The sequence below is a fragment of the Scyliorhinus canicula genome, chromosome 4 (genome assembly GCF_902713615.1).
Source record: "Scyliorhinus canicula chromosome 4, sScyCan1.1, whole genome shotgun sequence".
In the NCBI taxonomy this organism is placed as follows: domain Eukaryota; kingdom Metazoa; phylum Chordata; class Chondrichthyes; order Carcharhiniformes; family Scyliorhinidae; genus Scyliorhinus; species Scyliorhinus canicula.
Window position 1 is genome coordinate 239,775,023 of NC_052149.1, and position 20,568 is coordinate 239,795,590.

The window sequence follows — 20,568 nt, forward strand, 5'->3', positions numbered from 1 at the left end:
GCCACAGAGAGAAGCAGATAATAGAAACAAGAGGGTGAGTCAGCACTCGGAAACTAAACCGCTCATGAAGTAAGCTAAATATGGGTAGAATCACGGACACAATGGGTCAGTTTGTCTCCCAGGTCAGGAACTAGGAAGGCAAACCAGCTGCTTCTTGTGAAAAGAATTGAAGGGCACAGGGCAGTACTTTCCTCCATCCCAGGTGAGTCTGACCAACCATCCTGCAACATCTTGGGGTCTCTGGCAATTAAGGATTAATTTCCCAGGTGGAAACTTTTGGCAGAAGAATCATGAAGGCACTTTTGAATGTATTTGATTATCAGTGATAAAAATATTGCATACTGGAGTGAAATTTTAGTTAACCGAGTGGAGAGGTTGGAGACAGGTACATGACGAAACACTGAGAAACCTCCAGGAATACATCAAACCACACTAGCTACCACCACATCCAAGAGTATCACTTCAAATAGTATCAAGTGTCTGGGAAACACTTTCCAATAACAATTTGTATTTACAGTACTTGTAACATAACAAATTATCCAAGGGTGTTTGGAAAGGTATTATAAAATAAATTATAAACTGTAATATGAGCAATATTAGGGCAGATGACCAAAAACCTTGGTCATAGAGGTAGGTTTTGAGGAATGCATTAATGTAGCAGAGAGAGACAGAGGGAGGCAGAGAGAGGCAGAGGGAGGCAGAGAGAGACACAGAGATACAAAGGGAGGCAGAGAGAGAGAGACAGAGGGAGGCAGAGAGAGACAGAGGGAGACAGAGAGAGGCAGAGGGAGACAGAGGGAGGCAGAGAGAGACACAGAGATACAAAGGGAGGCAGAGAGAGAGACAGAGGGAGGCAGAGGGAGACAGAGGGAGGCAGAAGGAGACAGAGGGGGGTGGAGAGAGAGACAGAGAGAGGCAGAGAGAGAGACAGAGAGAGACTGAGGGAGGCAGAGAGAGACAGAGGGAGGCAGAGAGAGACAGAGGGAGGGAGAGAGACAGAGGGAGGCAGAGAGAGACAGAGGGAGGCAGAGAGAGACAGAAGGAGGCAGAGAGAGACAGAGGGAGGCAGAGAGAGACAGAGGGAGGCAGAGAGACAGAGGGAGGGGGAGAGACAGAGGGAGGCAGAGAGAGACAGAGGGAGGCAGAGAGAGACAGAGGGAGACAGAGAGAGACAGAGGGAGGCAGAGAGAGACAGAGGGAGGCAGAGAGAGACAGAAGGGGTTGGAGGGAGGCAGAGGAAGGCAGCAGGAGGCAGAGAGGGACAGAGAGAGGTAGAGGGAGGCACAGGGAGATAGAGCGGTGTAGAGAGAGGCAGAGGGAGGCAGAGAGAGACAGAGGGAGGCAGAGAGAGACAGAAGGAGTTGGAGGGAGGCAGAGGAAGGCAGCGGGAGGCAGAGAGGGACAGAGAGAGACAGAGGGAGGCAGAGAGAGATAGAGGGAGGCAGAGGGAGACAGAGGGAGGTAGAGGGAGGCAGAGGAAGGCAGAGAGAGACAGAGGGAGGCAGAGAGAGACAGAAGGAGTTGGAGGGAGGCAGAGGAAGGCAGCGGGAGACAGAGAGGGACAGAGAGAGACAGAGGGAGGCAGAGAGAGACAGAGGGAGGCAGAGAGAGACAGAGGGAGGTAGAGGGAGGCAGAGGAAGGCAGAGAGAGACAGAGGGAGGCAGAGAGAGACAGAGGGAGGTAGAGGGAGGCACAGGGAGATAGAGCGGTGTAGAGAGAGGCAGAGGGAGGCAGAGAGAGACAGAGGGAGGCAGAGAGAGACAGAGGGAGGCAGAGAGAGACAGAGGGAGGTAGAGGGAGGCAGAGGAAGGCAGAGGGAGGCAGAGAGAGACAGAGAGAGGAAGAGGGAGGCCAAGAGAGGCACAGGGAGATAGAGGGGCGTAGAGATAGGCAGAGGGAGGCACAGGGAGGCTAAGGGGTGTATTTCACGGTAGGGTCTAGGCTTCAGATAGAAAAGCCACTAATGGTGGAGCAATTAAAATCTATTATGATCCTCGACCAGACCGCAAGTGTCTAGGACGCTGAAGAGAAACCCCAATATTTTATTTTAATTTTGTCAGACTGTGAGGAAAGGATTCCTCGTCCAGGAGTGGTTTCACAAAAAATGAGGATTTGGTAGATTAAAACAAATGTTATTGCTAACACAGGATTAAAATATTTTTAACATCACACCACAAAGAACTTCTAATTACCCCTTAATCCTGTTGATCAATGCAGCGACACAATAACCCTTAACTGCTATCTTTACTCCCACTCAAATAATTAAAACAAATTTCAGCTCTCAATTCACTATCAAATGCATTTAGCACTCAGGAATAATAATAATATTCTTTATTATTGCCACATGTAGGTTTACATTAACACTGCAATGCAGTTACTGTGAAAAGCCACTGGTCGCCACACTCCAATTCACCTAACAACATTTTTTTCGGGACTTGTGGGAGGAAACCGGAGCACCTGGAGAAAACCCACGAAGACACGGAGAGAACATGTAGACTCCGCACAGACATTGACCCAAGCCGGGAATCGAACCTAGGAACCTGGTGCTGTGAAGCAACAGAGCTGACCACTGTGTTGCTGTGTCGCCCTGCTTTACAGAGATGTTCTCTGAGACCGTTTCAAAGATAAGACCGGAATCCTGTCAGAAGCATGCAGAAACTCTGGCTGTAGTTCTTTAGAACCTGCGTTTCTGCTTGTTTCAGCTCACCATCTAATCAGACCATTCTGAGCTGCTTGGAAAGAAACTGCTAATCTATCTACAGACATATCTTTAACTTAACTGCCGTGAGAGCAGATGCTTGACTCCTGCTCACATCCCAATCTAAAACTCAACTGAACTACTTTCCTGCAAAATCCATCATACCTTAGCTCCTCCTCCCCCACCAGTAACTACATAATACTACCAAGCTGAAATCTAATTAACCCCCTTTAATCCAAACAAAACTACCGAAGCTTTTATGAAACCCTAATTGTACCCCTGGCTCCTAAAGCCGATCAAACCAGGATTCTTTAAAACACTACTGCAGCAGTCAAACACACTCTGACCCAGACGTTTAACCCTTATTGCGCCAAATATATCCAATACAATATATCTGCAATTCCTCAATTCATCACAAATGGTGGCTGCACAAGGGGCTGGAACAGGAAGAGTGTGGAGATCTTGGAGCATTGGACAACGTCATGCGGTTGTGAATGATATTATAGTAATGCAGCTCCTAGCCCTGAAGAAGGAATCGCACAATTGAGGAGTTAGGGAGTAGGCAAAAAGAACATCATGGAAAATAAGAAAACAAAGAGGGAAAACACAGCGGGCCAGAAATGGCCAAAGTGTAGTTTAAATACAAGGTTAAAATCATCATGTTGGAGAGAAATGGCCTAAATAACATTAACATCCAAGCCGTAGCAATGCTTTTCAAAAAACTGAATAACATCTAGAGAAACATTAAACTACCCTGGCAAATAATGGTTAGATTACACAAAAGCACCCAGAACAAGGGGACATATGTGACCTTAATGTTGGAGCTAGGTTGTTCAGGTGTGAGAAGTCAGTGATAAACACTACCGTTCAATACAGCCGTATTGGTTGTGTGGGTCGAATGGTGCTTTGGACACCAGTAACCCAGTGCCCAGTTAACACCATCGCCTAATGGGATCATCTGTATGTACCTGGACTTTGAACGGACGGTGGAAGCAGCTTCAATAGTAACTTTCAAAAATAAACTGGATAAGTACTTGGAAAGGGGGAAAAAATGCAAAGCTGTTGGGAAAACACGGCAATGGAGGGAGAGGAGTGGGATTTATTGGATAATGTCATCCAAAGCTGACAACGGCACGATGGGACAAATGGCCTCCTTGTGGGCAGCACGGTAGCACAGTGGTTGGCACTGTTGCCTCACAGCGCCAGGGTCCCAGGTTCGATTCCTGGCTTGGGTCACTGTCTGTGTGGAGTTTACACGTTCTCCCTGTGTGTGCGTGGGTTTCCTCCGGGTGCTCCGGTTTCCTCCCACAGTCCAAAGATGTGCAGGTTAGATGGATTGGCCATGATAAATTGCCCTTAGTGACAAAAGGTTAGGTGGGGTTACTGAGTTACGGGGATAGGGTGGAAGTGTGGGCTTATGTAGGGTGCTCTTTCCAAGGGCCAGTGCAGACCCGATGGGCCTAATGGCCTCCTTCTGCACTGTAAATTCTATGATTCTATGATTATGCACTGTGAGACTCAGAAACTACCCGGACACAGATGGCATCATCAACTCATTACTAAAACAGCAATCTATCGTCATTATGTTTTTGAAAACCAACCAAATTCCTGCCGCTTGTGTTCCACGACAATCAATAGATTTTAACTTCCAATAAATAATTCACCAATGTACTAAAGCAAAGCTGCTTTGCTACCACTCTCCCCCGTGCCAGACGACAGCAGATGATATTTGAATCTTATTACTGAATGGTCTCTCGAGGTGCTCCACATCAGACCCGTACATTGTTTTTACAGAATGAAATGACTCATTAGTTCATTGTGTTGCTGGATGCATTTGCAGATCATGAAATGGAACAAATCACAGCAGTGATTGAGTTATCATTCCACTAGCCAGCTGAAGGTTGAGAATTTCCCCAGATTCAACTCTCCTTCCGACCAGGTTACCACAGATGAGCTTTGAAGAAATTCTGCCCTGCATCTCTTCCCTCAGATACCATCACTGACGCACGATTTAAGATTCAGGCGCGGGTAAGCGGGTAGCACAACTGTCCCTAATTCAGAATGTAATAGGTCTGGGTCCCAATCGAAGTACTTGAGCATGCAACCCAGGCCAGCAACTCTCCAATACAGGCTGTATTACAGGCTGCACTGCCGACAGAAGAGGCTGCAGCCAATAGCGCACGCAGGAAGAGAACTGGAATGGCCAAGAGGCCAGGCCACTGGTGCATGAGGGTGGGGTGGGGGACATGAGGAGGGGGTGCAGAGGATACCGCATCCCTCCAATCGCCATGGGGATAGCCCCCACCCTCTCTGAGAAGGCCGAGCCTTATGGTCATCTGGAGGCACAGGGAAGCCAAGCCACTTGCATGTAATCGCTAAACCTCCAGTGGGTTCAGAGATAACTGATGTCAATCAGTTCAACATTGGCCCAAATAGACAATCCACAATGAGCAGGCAGATTTGACAGGCCCATTCCCGTTTGCAACTAAATTGAGCGAGATTTTCCTGCTGCTGGGAGACTGAAGTGCGGCCTCTCCCGTAACTAAGTAGGCCCGGCCACCATGTCTCCCGGCATGAGCGGCTGCATTAGAACCAGCTCCATTTCAACAAGGAACAGGCTGATTTTTCCAGTGCGCTGACCAAATGTTTATCATTCAAGCAATAGAACTAAAAGGCAGCTGAGGTGATCCTGATCAGATTGCTGTGTGTAAATTGGTTGCTGTGTTTGAAATGAAATTAAATGAAAATCGCTTATGGTCACGAGTAGGCTTCAATAAAGTTACTGTGAAAAGCCCCAGTCGCCACATTCCGGCGCCTGTTCGGGGAGGCTGGTACGGAACATTACATCACTGAGGACATAGAGTCATAGATCCTCACAGCATGGAAACAGGCCCTTCGGCCCAGCATGTCCGTGCCGCCCAGTTTCTATCACTAAGCAAGTCCCACTTGCCCGCATTTGGCCCATATCCCTCTATACCCACCCCGCCCATGTAACTGTCTGTTTTTTTTAATATAAATTTAGGGTACCCAATTTTTTTTTCCAATTAAGGGGCAATTTCGCATGGCTAGTCCACCTAACCTGCACATCTTTGGGTTGTGGGGGTGAAAGCCACGCAGACACGGGGAGAATGTGAAAACTCCACACGGACATGACCCAGGGCCGGGATTCGAACCCAGGTACTCAGCGCCGCAGTCCCGGTGCTAACCATTGCGCCACATGCTGCCCTAACTGTTTCTTTTTATTGTACCCGCCTCTATCACTGCCTCTGGCAGCCCTTTCCAGATGCTCACCACCCTCTGCGTGAAGAGATTTCCCCTCTGGTCTCTTTTGTATCTCTGCCCTCTCACCTTAAACCTCTGCCCTCTAGTTCGAGACTCCTCTACCTTTGGGAAAAAATGTTGATTATCTACATGTCACTACCTGTAAAGTGTTTGGCGACATCATGAGGTTTTCCAGACCTCGACTTTGAATCCCATCTCAGAAACCACTTTGCAAAAACCGCTCGTCAGGTGCGACCTCCGAGAGTGAGAGGCGACAGGCTACCGGTGAATTTGGGAAGGTGGCAGGACGAAGCTCTGCCCCATCCTGTCTCCTGCCCACTTTAACCCAGGCACAGATTTCAAAGGTGGCGGGGCGTGGCTGCCATTTCATTTCTCACTCAGTCCCCACCTCAGTGCCTCTGAGGTAAACTTCAACGAACCTATTCCTGACCCCGGTGGCAAGCAGCCGGTTCAGCACAGGCCACCTGCCATCTCCCCGGCCGCTTTGCCTCATTCCCATCCTGGACAGCAAGCGTGTGAAGGCAAAAGCTCCACAATCCAATGCAATAATCCCAGATGTTTTCACAGTGCTGTCACGGTGAGGAACATAATAGCTTCCCTCCTATTCCACTTACAAGCTAAAAATGCCTGATGCACTAAACATTCTGATTACTTCCTCGAGAATTACCTTGGGGCTAGTGCAAGAGCTACTCGCACTGTCACAAACAATATCAAATCCTCATGTGACAGTGAGGCTGGCAAAAACCATAAAATATTAAATCAAAGCACGAGGGAGCGTTATTGAGCAGCAGAATGCTCCGGGCAACACACTCAGGACAGAATTCACCAGCCCACAGAATCAAGCAGTTTCTCTGACATTTTCCACAATGAATATGAAACAGGAGCGACGTGGATTACTCGCAGCAAGTTCCAACACTGATATTATGCAGGAACTGAAGCAACAGCAGATTACCGGGAAACGCTGAAGCAACAACACAGCCTGGCTGTCAAAATGTCTGCGATGTTTAAACCAGAGTGTCATTAAGTCACCGGCAAAATCACCCTCCTCCAGTTAAAAACAAAGGATACAGCAGCTGTACAGTTTCAATGCCTCTTGGACTAGCCTCAGGCACCTGTGCTCGCCTTCCCTCACCTTACCTCAGCTGAAAAGAACATGAGGATTCGGTGCAGACCATTCAGCCCCTCGAGCCTGCATCCATTAAACCACAGCTGATCCTTGTTTTTTCAAAAAATAGTTTTATTGGGATTTAATATATGGGAACAAAAATTTTTTTAATTTAAAAAATATATATTTAGAGTACCCAATACATTTCTTCCAATTAAGGGGCAATTTAGCGTGGCCAATCCATCTACCCTGCACATCTTTGGGTTGTGGGAGCGAAACCCACTCAAACACTGGGAGAATGTGCAAACTCCACACGGACAGTGACCCAGAGCCGGGATCGAACCTGGGACATCGGCGCCGTGAGGCTACAGTGCTAACCCACTGCGCCACCGTGCTGCCCGGTGCTGCAATTTATACACGACGATAATCAGAGCCATTGGCAAAACACACAAACAAACAAAGTAGCCAACAAAAACTTCATTAACATCTGTACAACCAATTGTCGCCTTTCATAGAATTCATAGAATTTACAGTGCAGAAGGAGGCCATTCGGCCCATCGAGTCTGCACCGGCTCCTGGAAAGAGCACCCTACCCAAGGTCAACACTTCCACCCTATCCCCATAACCCAGTAACCCCACTCAACACTAAGGGCAATTTTGGACACTAAGGGCAATTTAGCATGGCCAATCCACCTAACCTGCACATCTTTGGACTGTGGGAGGAAACCGGAGCACCTGGAGGAAACCCACGCACACACGGGGAGGATGTGCAGGCTCCGCACAGACAGTGACCCAAGCCGGGAATCGAACCTGGGACCCTGGAGCTGTGAAGCAATTATGCTATCCACAATGCTACCCTGCTTCCTGTGACCAGGGTGCCCGTGTTGTCTGATTTTCATTTGTATTTACAATCCATGCCAGAACTTTCAACTTTATGCATATTTACATTTGTTTTGATGGGGCGCGGGGGGCACAGATGATCTGACTGTGACCTCAACTCTACATTCCCGTCTGCCTCCCGAAACCCTTGACTTCCTTCACACTGCACCGTGTGTTGGGGCCGGCTTCCCCCACACTGCACCGTGTGTTGGGGCCGGCGTCCCCCACACTGCCCCGTGTGTTGGGGACGGCTTCCCCCACACTGCCCCGTGTGTTGGGGCGTCCCCCACACTGCACCGTGTGTTGGGGCCGGCTTCCCCCGCACTGCACCGTGTGTTGGGGCCGGCTTCCCCCACACTGCACCGTGTGTTGGGGCGTCCCCCACACTGCCCCGTGTGTTGGGGCCGGCTTCCCCCACACTGCACCGTGTGTTGGGGCTTCCCCCACACTGCCCCGTGTGTTGGGGCCGGCTTCCCCCACACTGCACCGTGTGTTGGGGCTTCCCCCACACTGCACCGTGTGTTGGGGCTTCCCCCACACTGCACCGTGTGTTGGGGCCGGCTTCCCCCACACTGCACCGTGTGTTGGGGCGTCCCCCACACTGCACCGTGTGTTGGGGCCGGCTTCCCCCACACTGCACCGTGTGTTGGGGCCGGCTTCCCCCACACTGCACCACACACTGCACCGTGTGTTGGGGCCTGCTTCCCCCACACTGCACCGTGTGTTGGGGCCGGCTTCCCCCACACTGCACCGTGTGTTGGGGCCGGCTTCCCCCACACTGCCCCGTGTGTTGGGTTGGCTTCCCCCACACTGCACCGTGTGTTGGGGCCGGCTTCCCCCACACTGCACCGTGTGTTGGGGCGTCCCCCACACTGCACCGTGTGTTGGGGCCGGCTTCCCCCACACTGCACCGTGTGTTGGGGCGTCCCCCACACTGCACCGTGTGTTGGGGCCGGCTTCCCCCACACTGCACCGTGTGTTGGGGCGTCCCCCACACTGCACCGTGTGTTGGGGCCGGCTTCCCCCACACTGCACCGTGTGTTGGGGCCGGCTTCCCCCACACTGCACCGTGTGTTGGGGCCGGCTTCCCCCACACTGCACCGTACCAATGCAGCATTGAGAGGGTGCCACCATTTGGAGGAGATGTTAAACCGAGACCCCCGCCCCCCCCCCCCCCCCCTCTCAAATGGCACCACGGGTGCTATTCAACAAAACAGCAGACGCACTAAACAATATTTAATCCCCACAACATATCACACAACATCCTTCTGTCTCTGGCCATTGTCACATTACCGTTTATGCAGCCCCGCTAACATTCGCACAAGGCCCACACTTCACATGTACTTTATTACCAAAGGTCATTCTCAAGAAAGTAATCAGAATGTTTCGTACATTAGGCATTTTGGAACACCCTGAGGTTGTGAAAGTAGCCGTATTGCGGGGGGGCATGATGGTGCAGTGGTTAGCACTGCTGCCTCACGGAGCCGAGGACCCGGGTTCGAATTCCAGCCTTCCGTGTGGAGTTTGCACATTCTCCCCGTGTCTGCGTGGGTCTCACCCCCACAACCCAAAGACGTGCAGGATAGGTGGATTGGCCACGCTAAATTGCCCTTTAATTGGAAACAATGTTTTAAAAATTTGAAAAGGAAGTGGGCTGTATTAGCGTAACTTCTGTCATTCTCTAACTCGCCATATCCTCAAGAGGTTAACCCGATACACTTGGGCCAATAACCTAACTGCACAAACTCTCTAAATCATCAAAGCCGAGAAATGAAACTGTAACATTATGCTGTGAAGATTACGGGCAGCACGGTGGCACAGTGATTAGCACTGCTGCCTCACAGTTCCAGGGACCCGGTGTTCAATTCCGGCCTCGGGTGACTGTGCGGAGTCTGCACGTTCTCCCCGTGTCTGCGTGGGTTTCCTCCGGGTGCTCCGGTTTCCTCCCACAGTTCAAAGATGTGTAGGTTAGGTGGATTGGCCATGACAAATTGCCCTTAGTGTCCAAAATTGCCTTTAGTATTGGGTGGGGTTACTAGATTATGGGGATAGGGTGGAGGTGTTGACCTTGGTAGGGTGCTCTTTCCAAGAGCCGGTGCAGACTCGATGGGCCGAATGGCCTCCTTCTGCACTGTAAATTCTGTGAAAATCACACCGTCTAAAGATGTGCAGGTAAGGTAGACTGGCCATGCTAAACTGTCCGTCCCTTGGTGTCCAAATGGTTCGGTGGGGTTATGGGGAATGGAGTGGGAATGTGGGTCTAGGTCCAGTGCACTTTCCAAGAGTCGGTGCAGACTCGAGAGGCCGATTGGCCTCCTTCTGCACTGTAGGGATTCTATGATTCAATGCTAATAGGGTTGGAGAAAGAACAATGAGGGGTAGTTTGTGTGGAGCATAACGCTGACATGGGCCAGTTGGGGTGAATGTCCTGTCTATGTGCTGTGGACTCAATGCATTCCTGCATTACTCTTTCAAATAATTATAGATTATCCAAGCTCATGATCAAGCATTGAGGATAAGACCAGAAGGGCAGCACGGTGGCGCAGTGGGTTAGCCCTGATGTCTCACGGCACCGAGGGTCCCAGGTTCGATCCTGGTTCTGGGTCACTGTCCGTGTGGGGTTTGCACATTCTCTCTGTGTTTGCGTGGGTTTCGCCCCCACAACACAAAGATGTGCAGGCTAGGTGGTTTGGCCACACTAAATTGCCCCTTTATTGGGAAAAATTAAAAAAAAAATTTTTTTAATTATAAAAAGGATGTGGAAGCAAAAGGAGACCATTCGGCCCATCAAGTCTGCTCCGCCATTCAGTAAGATCATGACTGACCTGATATGATTAACTTCAACTCCACTTACCCTTCTTATCCCCATAACCCTTGATTCCCTCACTGATTAGAAACTTGAAGTGTTACTTTTTAAAATAGTTTGCAGGTTTGAAATATTTATTTTAGGAAAGTGGCAATAACAAATAACTGTGACATACACAGGCACAACCCTCTAAAACTAAACGTGAACTGAGTCCAGGGCATATTTAGGTATAGGAGCTCTGCTCTAATGCTGGTTTTCTGCTGCACCATGTCCTCATGCTCCAATAGCCTCAGGCACAGAAACTAAAAAACCATTTCTCAATCTGTCACCCATCCTAGCTGTCTCACTTCCTTCATGATAAACTTCAGCCTAGTTCCACAGTTCAGCCACACTTATTACTAGTTGGCCAAGCAAGGCGTCAGCTGTGGAGGTTAATGTAGGTCAGCAAGGGGCGGCACGTGGCGCAGTGGTTAGCAATACCGCCTCACAGCGCTGAGAACCCAGGTTCGAAACCCGGCCCTGGGTCACTGTGGAGTTTGCACATTCTCCCCGTGTCTGCGTGGGTTTCACCCCCACAACCCAAAGATGTGTAGGTTAGGTGGATTGGCCATAATACGTTGCCCCTTAGAGTCCAAAGATGCGCAGGTTGGGTGGGGTTACCAGGATAGGGTTACCAGGCACTGGGCCTGGTGATCTAACAGAGGGTTGGTGCAGACCTGATGGGCCGAATGGCCTCCTTCTGCACTTTAATGAAAATGAAATGAAATGAAAATCGCTTATTGTCACAATTAGGCTTCAATGAAGTGACTGTGAAAAGCCCCTAGTCGCCACATTCCGGCGCCTGTTTGGGGAGGCTGTTATGGGAATTGAACCGTGCTGCTGGCCTGTCTTGGTCTGCTTTAAAAGCCAGCGATTTAGTCCTGTGCCCTAAAATTAATAATCGCTTATTGTCACAAGTAGGCTACAATGAAGATACGGTGAAAAGCCCCTAGTCGCCTCATTCCGGCACCTGTTTGGGGAGGCCGATACGGGAATTGAACCCATGTTGCTGCCTTGTTCTGCATTACAAGCCAACTATTTAGCCCATTGTGCTAAACCGGCCCCTTTCGGCATCCTACGGCTGTGTTCTATTCAAATGTGACAGAGGTGGAATTAGGTGTTCTTCGAGATGGCATGCAGATGTGAGTGGAGTGTTGAATAATGTGCAGTGTCAGAGAGAAAAGGAAATGCAGTCATATTTTTACCCTTTGTTTGAAACGGAGTCTTTCAAGTCAATCATGACTTTAAAACAATAGTCGACGAATTGAGAAGTGGGGGGGGGGGGGAAATGAAAAAAAAACATTTCTTTTTTAAAATACGGACCGTGGGAAGGAGCCAGCTTTGACAGTCAGAGGCCAGGCCAGAGGTTCAAAAACCCACCAATATCCCCAGCAAACAGGCCAACAAAGGAGCTAAGATTAGTCACGGCGGAGATTGTGTCTGTAAAAGGCTTTGTTTCTATTCTTGGCTGTACACCTGCGCTGGAGGAAACAATAGCGCTTGAGAGGCCAGCTCCACCACAACAGCTTACTAAACCACAGCAAGAAGTTCAGAGAAAAACTGTAGCAGCATCTCACCACACACTGAGCGAAGGAAACATCTCCCTTAATTTTAGCACATCTGCTGTTTCATGGTCAAGATTTTGAAAAATATCAAAGAGCTCTATTTCCATTCTCAGGGACACTGGCAATGCAATGCACAAATTATTCGATAGATTTGTGGATATGAGTGCGTACACGTACAACTTTCAGTAAAGCTGGGTGTACATATATCATACACACACACACACAGCTGTAATCTATCTGCTTTTGAACAAGTCAAACCAGTTATTTGAGTGCAGTGCCCAGGAACTATTGAAACATCATCGGGGCACCACAAAGTCTTTTGTTTAAAGAGAGGGAGAAATCAAATTGTTAGTTTCTGTGTTTGTGCCACCCCCTTTCCCGCTTTATCCTTGGTACCCGGCCATCACAGACACTGCAGCGTCGCCTGAAGATGTTGTCTGGAGATTGATGTGGAGATGCCGGCGTTGGACTGGGGTGAGCACAGTAAGAAGTCTTACAACACCAGGTTAAAGTCCAACAGGTTTGTTTCAAACACGAGCTTTCGGAGCAGTGCTCCGAAAGCTCGTGTTTGAAACAAACCTGTTGGACTTTAACCTGGTGTTGTAAGACTTCTTACTGGTCTGGAGATTTGGCATCATTCCTTCGCGGAACTCTTCCCGATTCCCGGCGCCCAGAGATCTGAGCACAAACTATCTGTGCCGGTTTGTGAATCCTTGTGGGTTGCAAACCATTCAGGGGAGCCTGAGAATCGCCAAGAATTACAGATTAATTTCCTGCATACATCTGCAGGCACCAAGAAGGAAAGATCAGCGGAAAATGTGAAAAGATTGGGAATATTTCTTCCGCGTTGTCTTTCAATGCTCTTGTGCGTCAGTACATCCAAGCGTAGTTCTTTTTAATATAAAGTGCCCAATTCTCTTTTTTTTCCAATTAAGGGACAATTTAGCGTGGCCAATCCACCTACCCTGCACATCTGTGGATCGTGGGGGCAAAACCCACGCAAACATTAAAAAAAAAAATTCATTTAGAGTACCCAATTCATTTTTTCCAATTACGGGGCAATTTAGCGTAGCCAATCCACCTACCTGGCACATCTTTTGGGTTGTGGGGCGAAACCCACGCAAACACGGGGATAATGTGCAAACTCCATATGGACAGTGACCCAGAGCCGGGATCGAACCTGGGACCTCAGCGCCGTGAGGCAGAAGTGTTAACCACTGTGCCACCGTGCTGCCCCTAAACCCACGCAAACCGAGGGAGAATGTGCAAACTCCACATCCAGCCATAGTTGACAATCCTGGCAGCACGGTGGCCTAGTGGTTAACACAACCGCCTCACGGCGCTGAGGTCCCAGGTTTGATCCCGGCTCTGGGTCACTGTCCGTGTGGAGTTTGCACATTCTCCCTGTGTCTGCGTGGGTTTCGCCCCCACAACCCAAAAATGTGCAGAGTAGGTGGATTGGCCACACTAAATTGCCCCTTAATTGGAAAAAATAATTGGGTAATCTAAATTTATAAGTAAAAAAAAAAAAATAGTTGACAATCCTACTACCCTATCCTTGTGCAGTGATCACTCTACCGTTTTTGCTACTGACGCCCATTGCTCTTCAGATCAGCTAGCTCTGATTAAACCGTCTTCACACCCTCCAACCTAAATCCTCTTGCCTCACTGTTTCCCTCCTTCGTTGGCTGACTCCGAAATTGGGCAGAGAATAGGCTCTGATGGCAGAATCGCGGCGGACAACGATTTGATATCAAATCGGAATTCTTCGTCACCTCGACAGCGAGGTCAATACGGTCCGGTAGGCACATACGGTAAACACTGTTTGCATGTCATTAGCGAACCCGACCCGGTATTCTCCGGGGCCTCTGCGATGCTTCGCCTCCAATGGGCTGGGGTCCTGACGGCGCGGTTCACTTGTGCTTTTAAAAATCATGAAGCCGACGTCATGGCTGCTGAGGGAGAGAGAGGGGGCACGGAACGGGTCCAACATCGCCATAGTTTTGGTGGCACACTGGCGCAGTGGTTAGCACTGGTTCCTCACGGTGTCGAGGGCACAGGTTCGATCCAGACCCCGGGACACTGTCCGTGTAGAGTTTGCACATTGTCCCCGTGTCTGCGTGGGTCTCACCCCCACTAGCTAAAGATATGCAGATTACGCACACTCCGCCTTTCCTAGTCTCCTTGCTGAATCATGCGGACATGCAATGGACCAGCAAGCATGTTGGCCTCTCATCACATCGTCAGGTTATGCCAAGTTCAGAACCGTGTCCACGGATGGAGTTTACGAGCCCAGCCCCCTTATGTGGCTACAAAGTGGGGACGTCTCAAATCGAGAGCAAGAGATTCCCCCATGACACACAATCACATCCCTTTCTCAAGTCTGCTGACATCAACTTTTGCTCAACAATGTTCAGAAGGTTGTTCACCGGGATAAGAGTATAATTGCCACTCTTAGATCCTGGAACATTTTTTAAAAAGACGATCGGAAACCAAGATGGTTGTTGGGTTTCGCAGGAGTTCTACCTAATAGCTAATGTGACCATGCAGCACATTCAGTGCCCTGTTTACTAAAGGCAGAAAGTAGCATTTATTAATAATAATAATAATAATAATCACTTATTGTCACAAGTAGGCTTCAATGAAGTGACTATGAGAAGCCCCTAGTTGCCCCATTCCAGCGCCTGTTCGGGGAGGCCAGTACGGGAATTGAACCCGCGCTGCTGGCATTGCAAGCCAGCTATTTAACCCACTGTGCTAAACCAGCCCCTAACAGAGACCAGAGAGACCCTCCCCCAATTTGAGTCAGAGGGCAGAGTCTTGCTGAGGCAATGAGGGTCTAGCTTGTGGGCTGGATTCCCTCTGGCAGCCCTCTGCCCAGCAGAGCCACTGAAAAGGCCATGGTTCCTGCCAGAAGGACAGGCACACGAGTCCCAGGATAATGGAGCAAAATAGGCCATGGATAGGTTATGTGGTTGTGTGGGGGATATTAGTTTCTCAGGGTGGGGGTCGTTGGGAGAGGGGTGCAGTGCCAACAGCACAGGCAGGAGGATGGCTCCCAGATCCTCCTCTTTTCCTGCCACCCCATCTCTCAATCGGGCACTGATGCAGGGACCCCCCCCCCCCCCCCCCCCCTCAGTCCACCACTGCTCACAACACCTCCTCAACACAGCATTACTATAGGTGCTGTGCACACTGCATAGTGACAAGCCCGCCGACAGCTGGGGTCACACCAGCGGTTTTAGAATGAGGCCTTTAAGTGGTGATTAAGTGGCCTCTTAATGGCCTCAAGAGGTGACAAGGGAGGAAGTTCCACCATCCGTCTGGCCCAGAAACTAATTCTGGTGGAAGTGGGAAGGCGTCAGATTCCTGGAACGCTGCAATCCTGCCTTCCTACCTCCCAGTTCACCACCGGCCGGAGCGGAAGGTTCCGTCTCTGGTCTGTGTGGAGTTCCCTGATCATAGCTGGGCGTGAAGGGGGCAATTTGCTCCAACTTCCCCCAGCCGGATTGCTGCTTCTGATCACTGTCTGGTGAACGATGCTGTGAGGTGGCTATGTAGCAGCAAATACTGGGCTCAGCCGTGATACTTTATACGTTCAAAAAGCCTCTCAACACTCGCAGTGTGGGCACAAACACAGGAAACACAGCCATGAGACCGAAGCGCCAAAGAAGAATTAGTGATTTTGTCCAAGAGAGAAAATGGGGAAAAAAATTACAATTTAAAAAACAAATTCTTAAGTTTGTGACAAACGGTACAGGTGTCATGAAGCCACTGCCTCAATCAGACAGTTAGAGCTGGTCTGCTCAGTGGACTGGGGTGACTTACAGAGCACAATGACACGTCACCTACTTTTTAAAAGCTTTCACCCCTCTCGCTCCCATCCTGAAATATGGCAGCTCCTTCCTGGGTAATGCCCCCCCCCCCTCCCCCCCGCACCCCGGTACTTCACTTCAGTGACCACTCGTACGTGAGTCCGCCAACAATCTTGGTCAAGGTTTTAAACTAATGAAGGGAAGTGAGGTCATGATAACCAGATGTGTTACTGCCCTCCCGTTGTATCTCAACACACATTTGCAGCAAGGATGGACGATGATTGCAAAACAAAATTCATTCCCCGGGATGTCGCAGGCCAACGTTTGCTGCCCATCTCCAGGCGCCTTTGAGATGTTGGTGCTGAGACATCTTTTTGGGTCACTGCCTCTTTCTGAGAGGATCTCCAACAGTTCTGAGCTTGAGAGTTCCAAGTGTTCTGAGGTTGAGAGTTCTTATCATTTTCTGTCGTGGTTTAATTCAATTGATTGGAGTTCAGGGGGATGAACCAGTTCAGAGGGATGTACCAGTTCAGAGGGATGTACCAGTTAGAGGGATGTACCAGTTAGAGGGATGTACCAGTTAGAGGGATGTACCAGTTCAGAGGGATGTACCAGTTCAGAGGGATGTACCAGTTAGAGGGATGTACCAGTTCAGAGGGATGTACCAGTTCAGAGGGATGTACCAGTTAGAGGGATGTACCAGTTAGAGGGATGTACCAGTTCAGAGGGATGTACCAGTTAGAGGGATGTACCAGTTCAGAGGGATGTACCAGTTCAGAGGGATGTACCAGTTCAGAGGGATGTACCAGTTCAGAGGTTGCGTGCTAGTGTGGGGTTGGCTGAGTCTAAGTCAGGCTGAGGAAAGAAAGGCAGGTTTCCTGCCCTGAAGGATATTAGGTAGTGATCAGGAGCAGTACTGGGCTGACTTTGCCTTCACACCAGAACCAAATGTAACTCTGTTTATGCCTCATTGGCTGACATCAGTTAACCTGAAATGGATCCGGGAACCGCTGACCTTCCTACTCTGCAATGCTGAGTTGAGCTCCCAGTCAGAATCTTTTTCTTTTCAGGTTAAAGATAGTGTAACTTTCCCAGCTTCTTCCCTCTCCACATCCCAAGTTTATCTCACCTCTTAGTCCTGTCATTAATGAAATGTGCACAGCCAAACAGCACACAGTTCACAGAACAGATTTCACTCATGACTGCCTGTGATGCCAGAACATGAAACATGGATTACCATTCTCTGGGTGCTCCATTTCTCCGATGCTGCCATCTGGGGTGGTGCGTTCATAGTGGTCCTCGGGCAGTGCCAGCGGTCCCAGTCGTGGCCCTGAAGATGACTTGCTGCTGGGTGTCTCTGATTCTTCGAGCCCGCTGTCATAGTAACTGTGCTGTAATGGGTCTTGCAGATCCTGGGACTGATTAGCTGTGGAGAAAGTCACTCTTCTGTGAGGAAGCTGGAGAGGAAACAAAGGGAACAAGATTAGCAGGAGGATTGGCTGGCTCCTCGATTTGACTTTGGCACTGGGGTCAACAGGGTATTGCTCTCACAGTGCAAGGCAATGTCGATTCACTTTGTTCATCCATGTCGGCTGCACTTTCACACAACTTTATTTCAAATATATTAGTTTTGTTTTCAATTTTTAGAGTGCCCAATTCATTTTTTCTAATTAAGGGGTAATTTCGCTTGGCCAATCCATCTACCCTGCACATAGAACATAGAACATAGAACATAGAATGATACAGCACAGTACAGGCCCTTCGGCCCTCGATGTTGCACCGACATGGGAAAAAAACTAAAGGCCATCTAACCTACACTATGCCCTTATCATCCATATGCTTATCCACACAAACACGGGGAGAATGTGCAAACTCCACACGGACAGTGACCCAGAGCCGGGATCGAACCTGGGACCTCAGCGCCGTGAGGCAGCAGTGCTAACCACTGCGCCACCGAACTGCCCCTAATATATTAATTTTGGTTTGTGAGCGCGATGACCAATATGAGAAGACACCTGTTAAGGTTCTAAAATAACACAAGATTCAATTTTAACACTCCACAAGTACGTGGGGTTTTGAGTGAATTGAACCCTCATCCGTATTGTCCAATACAGATCTGCTCGTCCACCATCAGAGTGGTCCTCATGTTCTCATTCATCAGAGCAGCACGTGGCGTTGTGGTTAGCACTGCTGCCTACAACGCTGAGGACCCGGGTTTGAATCCCGGCCCTGGGTCACTGTCCGTGTGGAGTTTGCACATTTTCCCCGTGTTCGCGTGGGTTTCGCCCCCACAACCCAAAGATGTGCTGGTTAGGTGGATTGGCCACGCTAAATTGCCCCTTAATTGGGAATTTAAAAAATTGAGTTCTCTAAATTAAAAAAAAGTTCTAATGTCGTTGTATGAAGGCAGGAATAGCAGGATCAGATTCAAAAAAGTAGATCCTGGTCCCAATCAATGAAGTTGATTCATTGACTCGAACGTAGGGTATCCCTTTATTTTTATTTTTCCAATTGGGAAATTTAACGTGGCCAGCTACCTGCCTTACACATCTTTTTATATCATGGGGGGTGAGACTCAGGCAGACACGGGAGAATGTGCAAACTCCAGATGGACAGTGGCCCTGGGCCGGGATTGAACCCGGGTCCTCGGTGCCGTGAGGCAGCAGTGCTAACCACTGCACCACCATGCCGCTCCCGGACGCCTGGTGTCCCAGGGGTGGAATTGTCCCTCTCTTGGAATTGGAAACACACCCGACAGGTGGAGCGGAAGGTGCAACAGTCTGTTTCTTGAGCTGGGAAGCATGCCTGCCGTGCTGACCCTGGTCAACGTAAATAGGTCCGTAAGACTAAAAGTTCAACAAGCTGGCCAAAGAACCTTCCAGACTGCCAGCACTGTGGGGAGAGTGACATTTCTTTAAACTGCTGGATGGAACTGCATCAAAGAAACAACTCACATCCAGAATAATAACAAAAACAGAAAATGCTGGAAATTCCAGGGAGGCCAGGCAGCCACTGTGGAGAATAGAAAGAGGATTAATGTTTCAGATCGATGCGCTTTCATCGGAACAGGGAGATGTTTGAGATGTGAGAGGCTTTCAGCAAACGCAGAGGCAGGAAAAGTGGGAAAGGATAAAAGGGGAAGATCTGCGGCAGGGTGGAAGACAGGAGAGATGAAATGACGACAGGGACGAGGGTGCAGGACGAAAGGAGATAGTAACGGGACGAGCGAAGAAACTAAAAAGTTGAACCTTGACCTGCCGGGTATTTCAGCACGTTTCAGCGTTTCAGCAAACACAGAATTTGGTTCTTGCGTCTATTAGCGGTCGGGATTCCTCAGGGCGGCCTGCCAGCGGATGGTTCACAGGTCAAAAACGGGTTTCACTCCAGTTATTGGTGGTGGGGGGAGGTGGGGGCAGGACCTTACCAGCGATTGTTGGGGGAGGGGGGGGGGGGTGGTTCTTGTTAGTGATCCAGGCGGCTACAGTAGCATTTTGAATGAGGAGAACCCCCACTCTCTGAGGAGCGGACCTGTCATGGAGATTAGGTCCCGAACCTCTCAAATCCACCCACCATACTGGTGTGCCATTAAATGGTGGAGGGGAAGGGGGAAACGGCATATCCTGGTCACTCCCAGTGCCAGCTGGGAATCACTCTGGTTTTCCCTTTGGGGGGAGTACTGACGATCAGGAGAATCACAACCAATGTTCCCAACATTAAAAAAAGATGACATCTGCAGGATCAAAGAATGCACCAAGGTAGGAGTTATTATATAATATTGATAATAATATATTAATATTTTAAAATTTTTTAGAGTACCCAATTATTTTTTCCAATTAAGGGGCAATTTAGCGTGGCCAATCCACCTACTCTGCACATCTTTGGGTTGTGGGGGTGAAACCCACGCAGACACGGGGAGAATGTGCAAACTCCACACAGACAGTGACCCAGGGCCAGGATCGAACCTGGGACCTCAGCGCCGCAGGCAGCAATGCTAACCACTGCGCCACCGTGCCGCCCCAAACATGGAGAGATTTTAAGTGGAGTTTAAAGAGGAAGTGACAACCAATGTACAATCCGCAGCATTGATGTAATTAATCCTCATTCAGTCACACACTCACCGGCTGCCTTGCACCATTCACATTTCTTGGCTGGAGTGGCGCTGGCTGTGTATATATAATCCCTAATATATAAGCAGTACTATCACACTATCTAATTTCTTTGAATGATTCAAATGCTATTTTTGCCCAATACTTCAGCTGGTTTGATCTGGGTGTGGTTAGTGTCCCAGAATATGTGTTTCCCGGGAATGGAGTGTCACTCAGTGAGAATTCTGCTCATTCAAATTCATGGCTGGAAAGTCAGGAGTGCGTGAATCGGG

General features: G+C 49.4%; 1 protein-coding gene across 6 annotated transcripts in view; it reads right to left on the minus strand.

Annotated features, from left to right (window-relative positions):
* LOC119965495 (protocadherin-1-like) overlaps window positions 1–20,568 on the minus strand; it is a 453,693-nt gene that overhangs the window by 134,425 nt on the left and 298,700 nt on the right. For all 6 annotated transcript variants that reach the window (XR_005460523.1, XR_005460524.1, XM_038796351.1 and 3 more), the window contains one exon: window positions 17,428–17,647. Coding sequence is in view for 4 of the 6 variants with exons in the window: in XM_038796351.1 (XP_038652279.1) it covers window positions 17,428–17,647 (220 nt within the window). In the remaining 2 variants the exon portion in view is untranslated. The remainder of the gene's footprint in view (window positions 1–17,427; window positions 17,648–20,568) is intronic.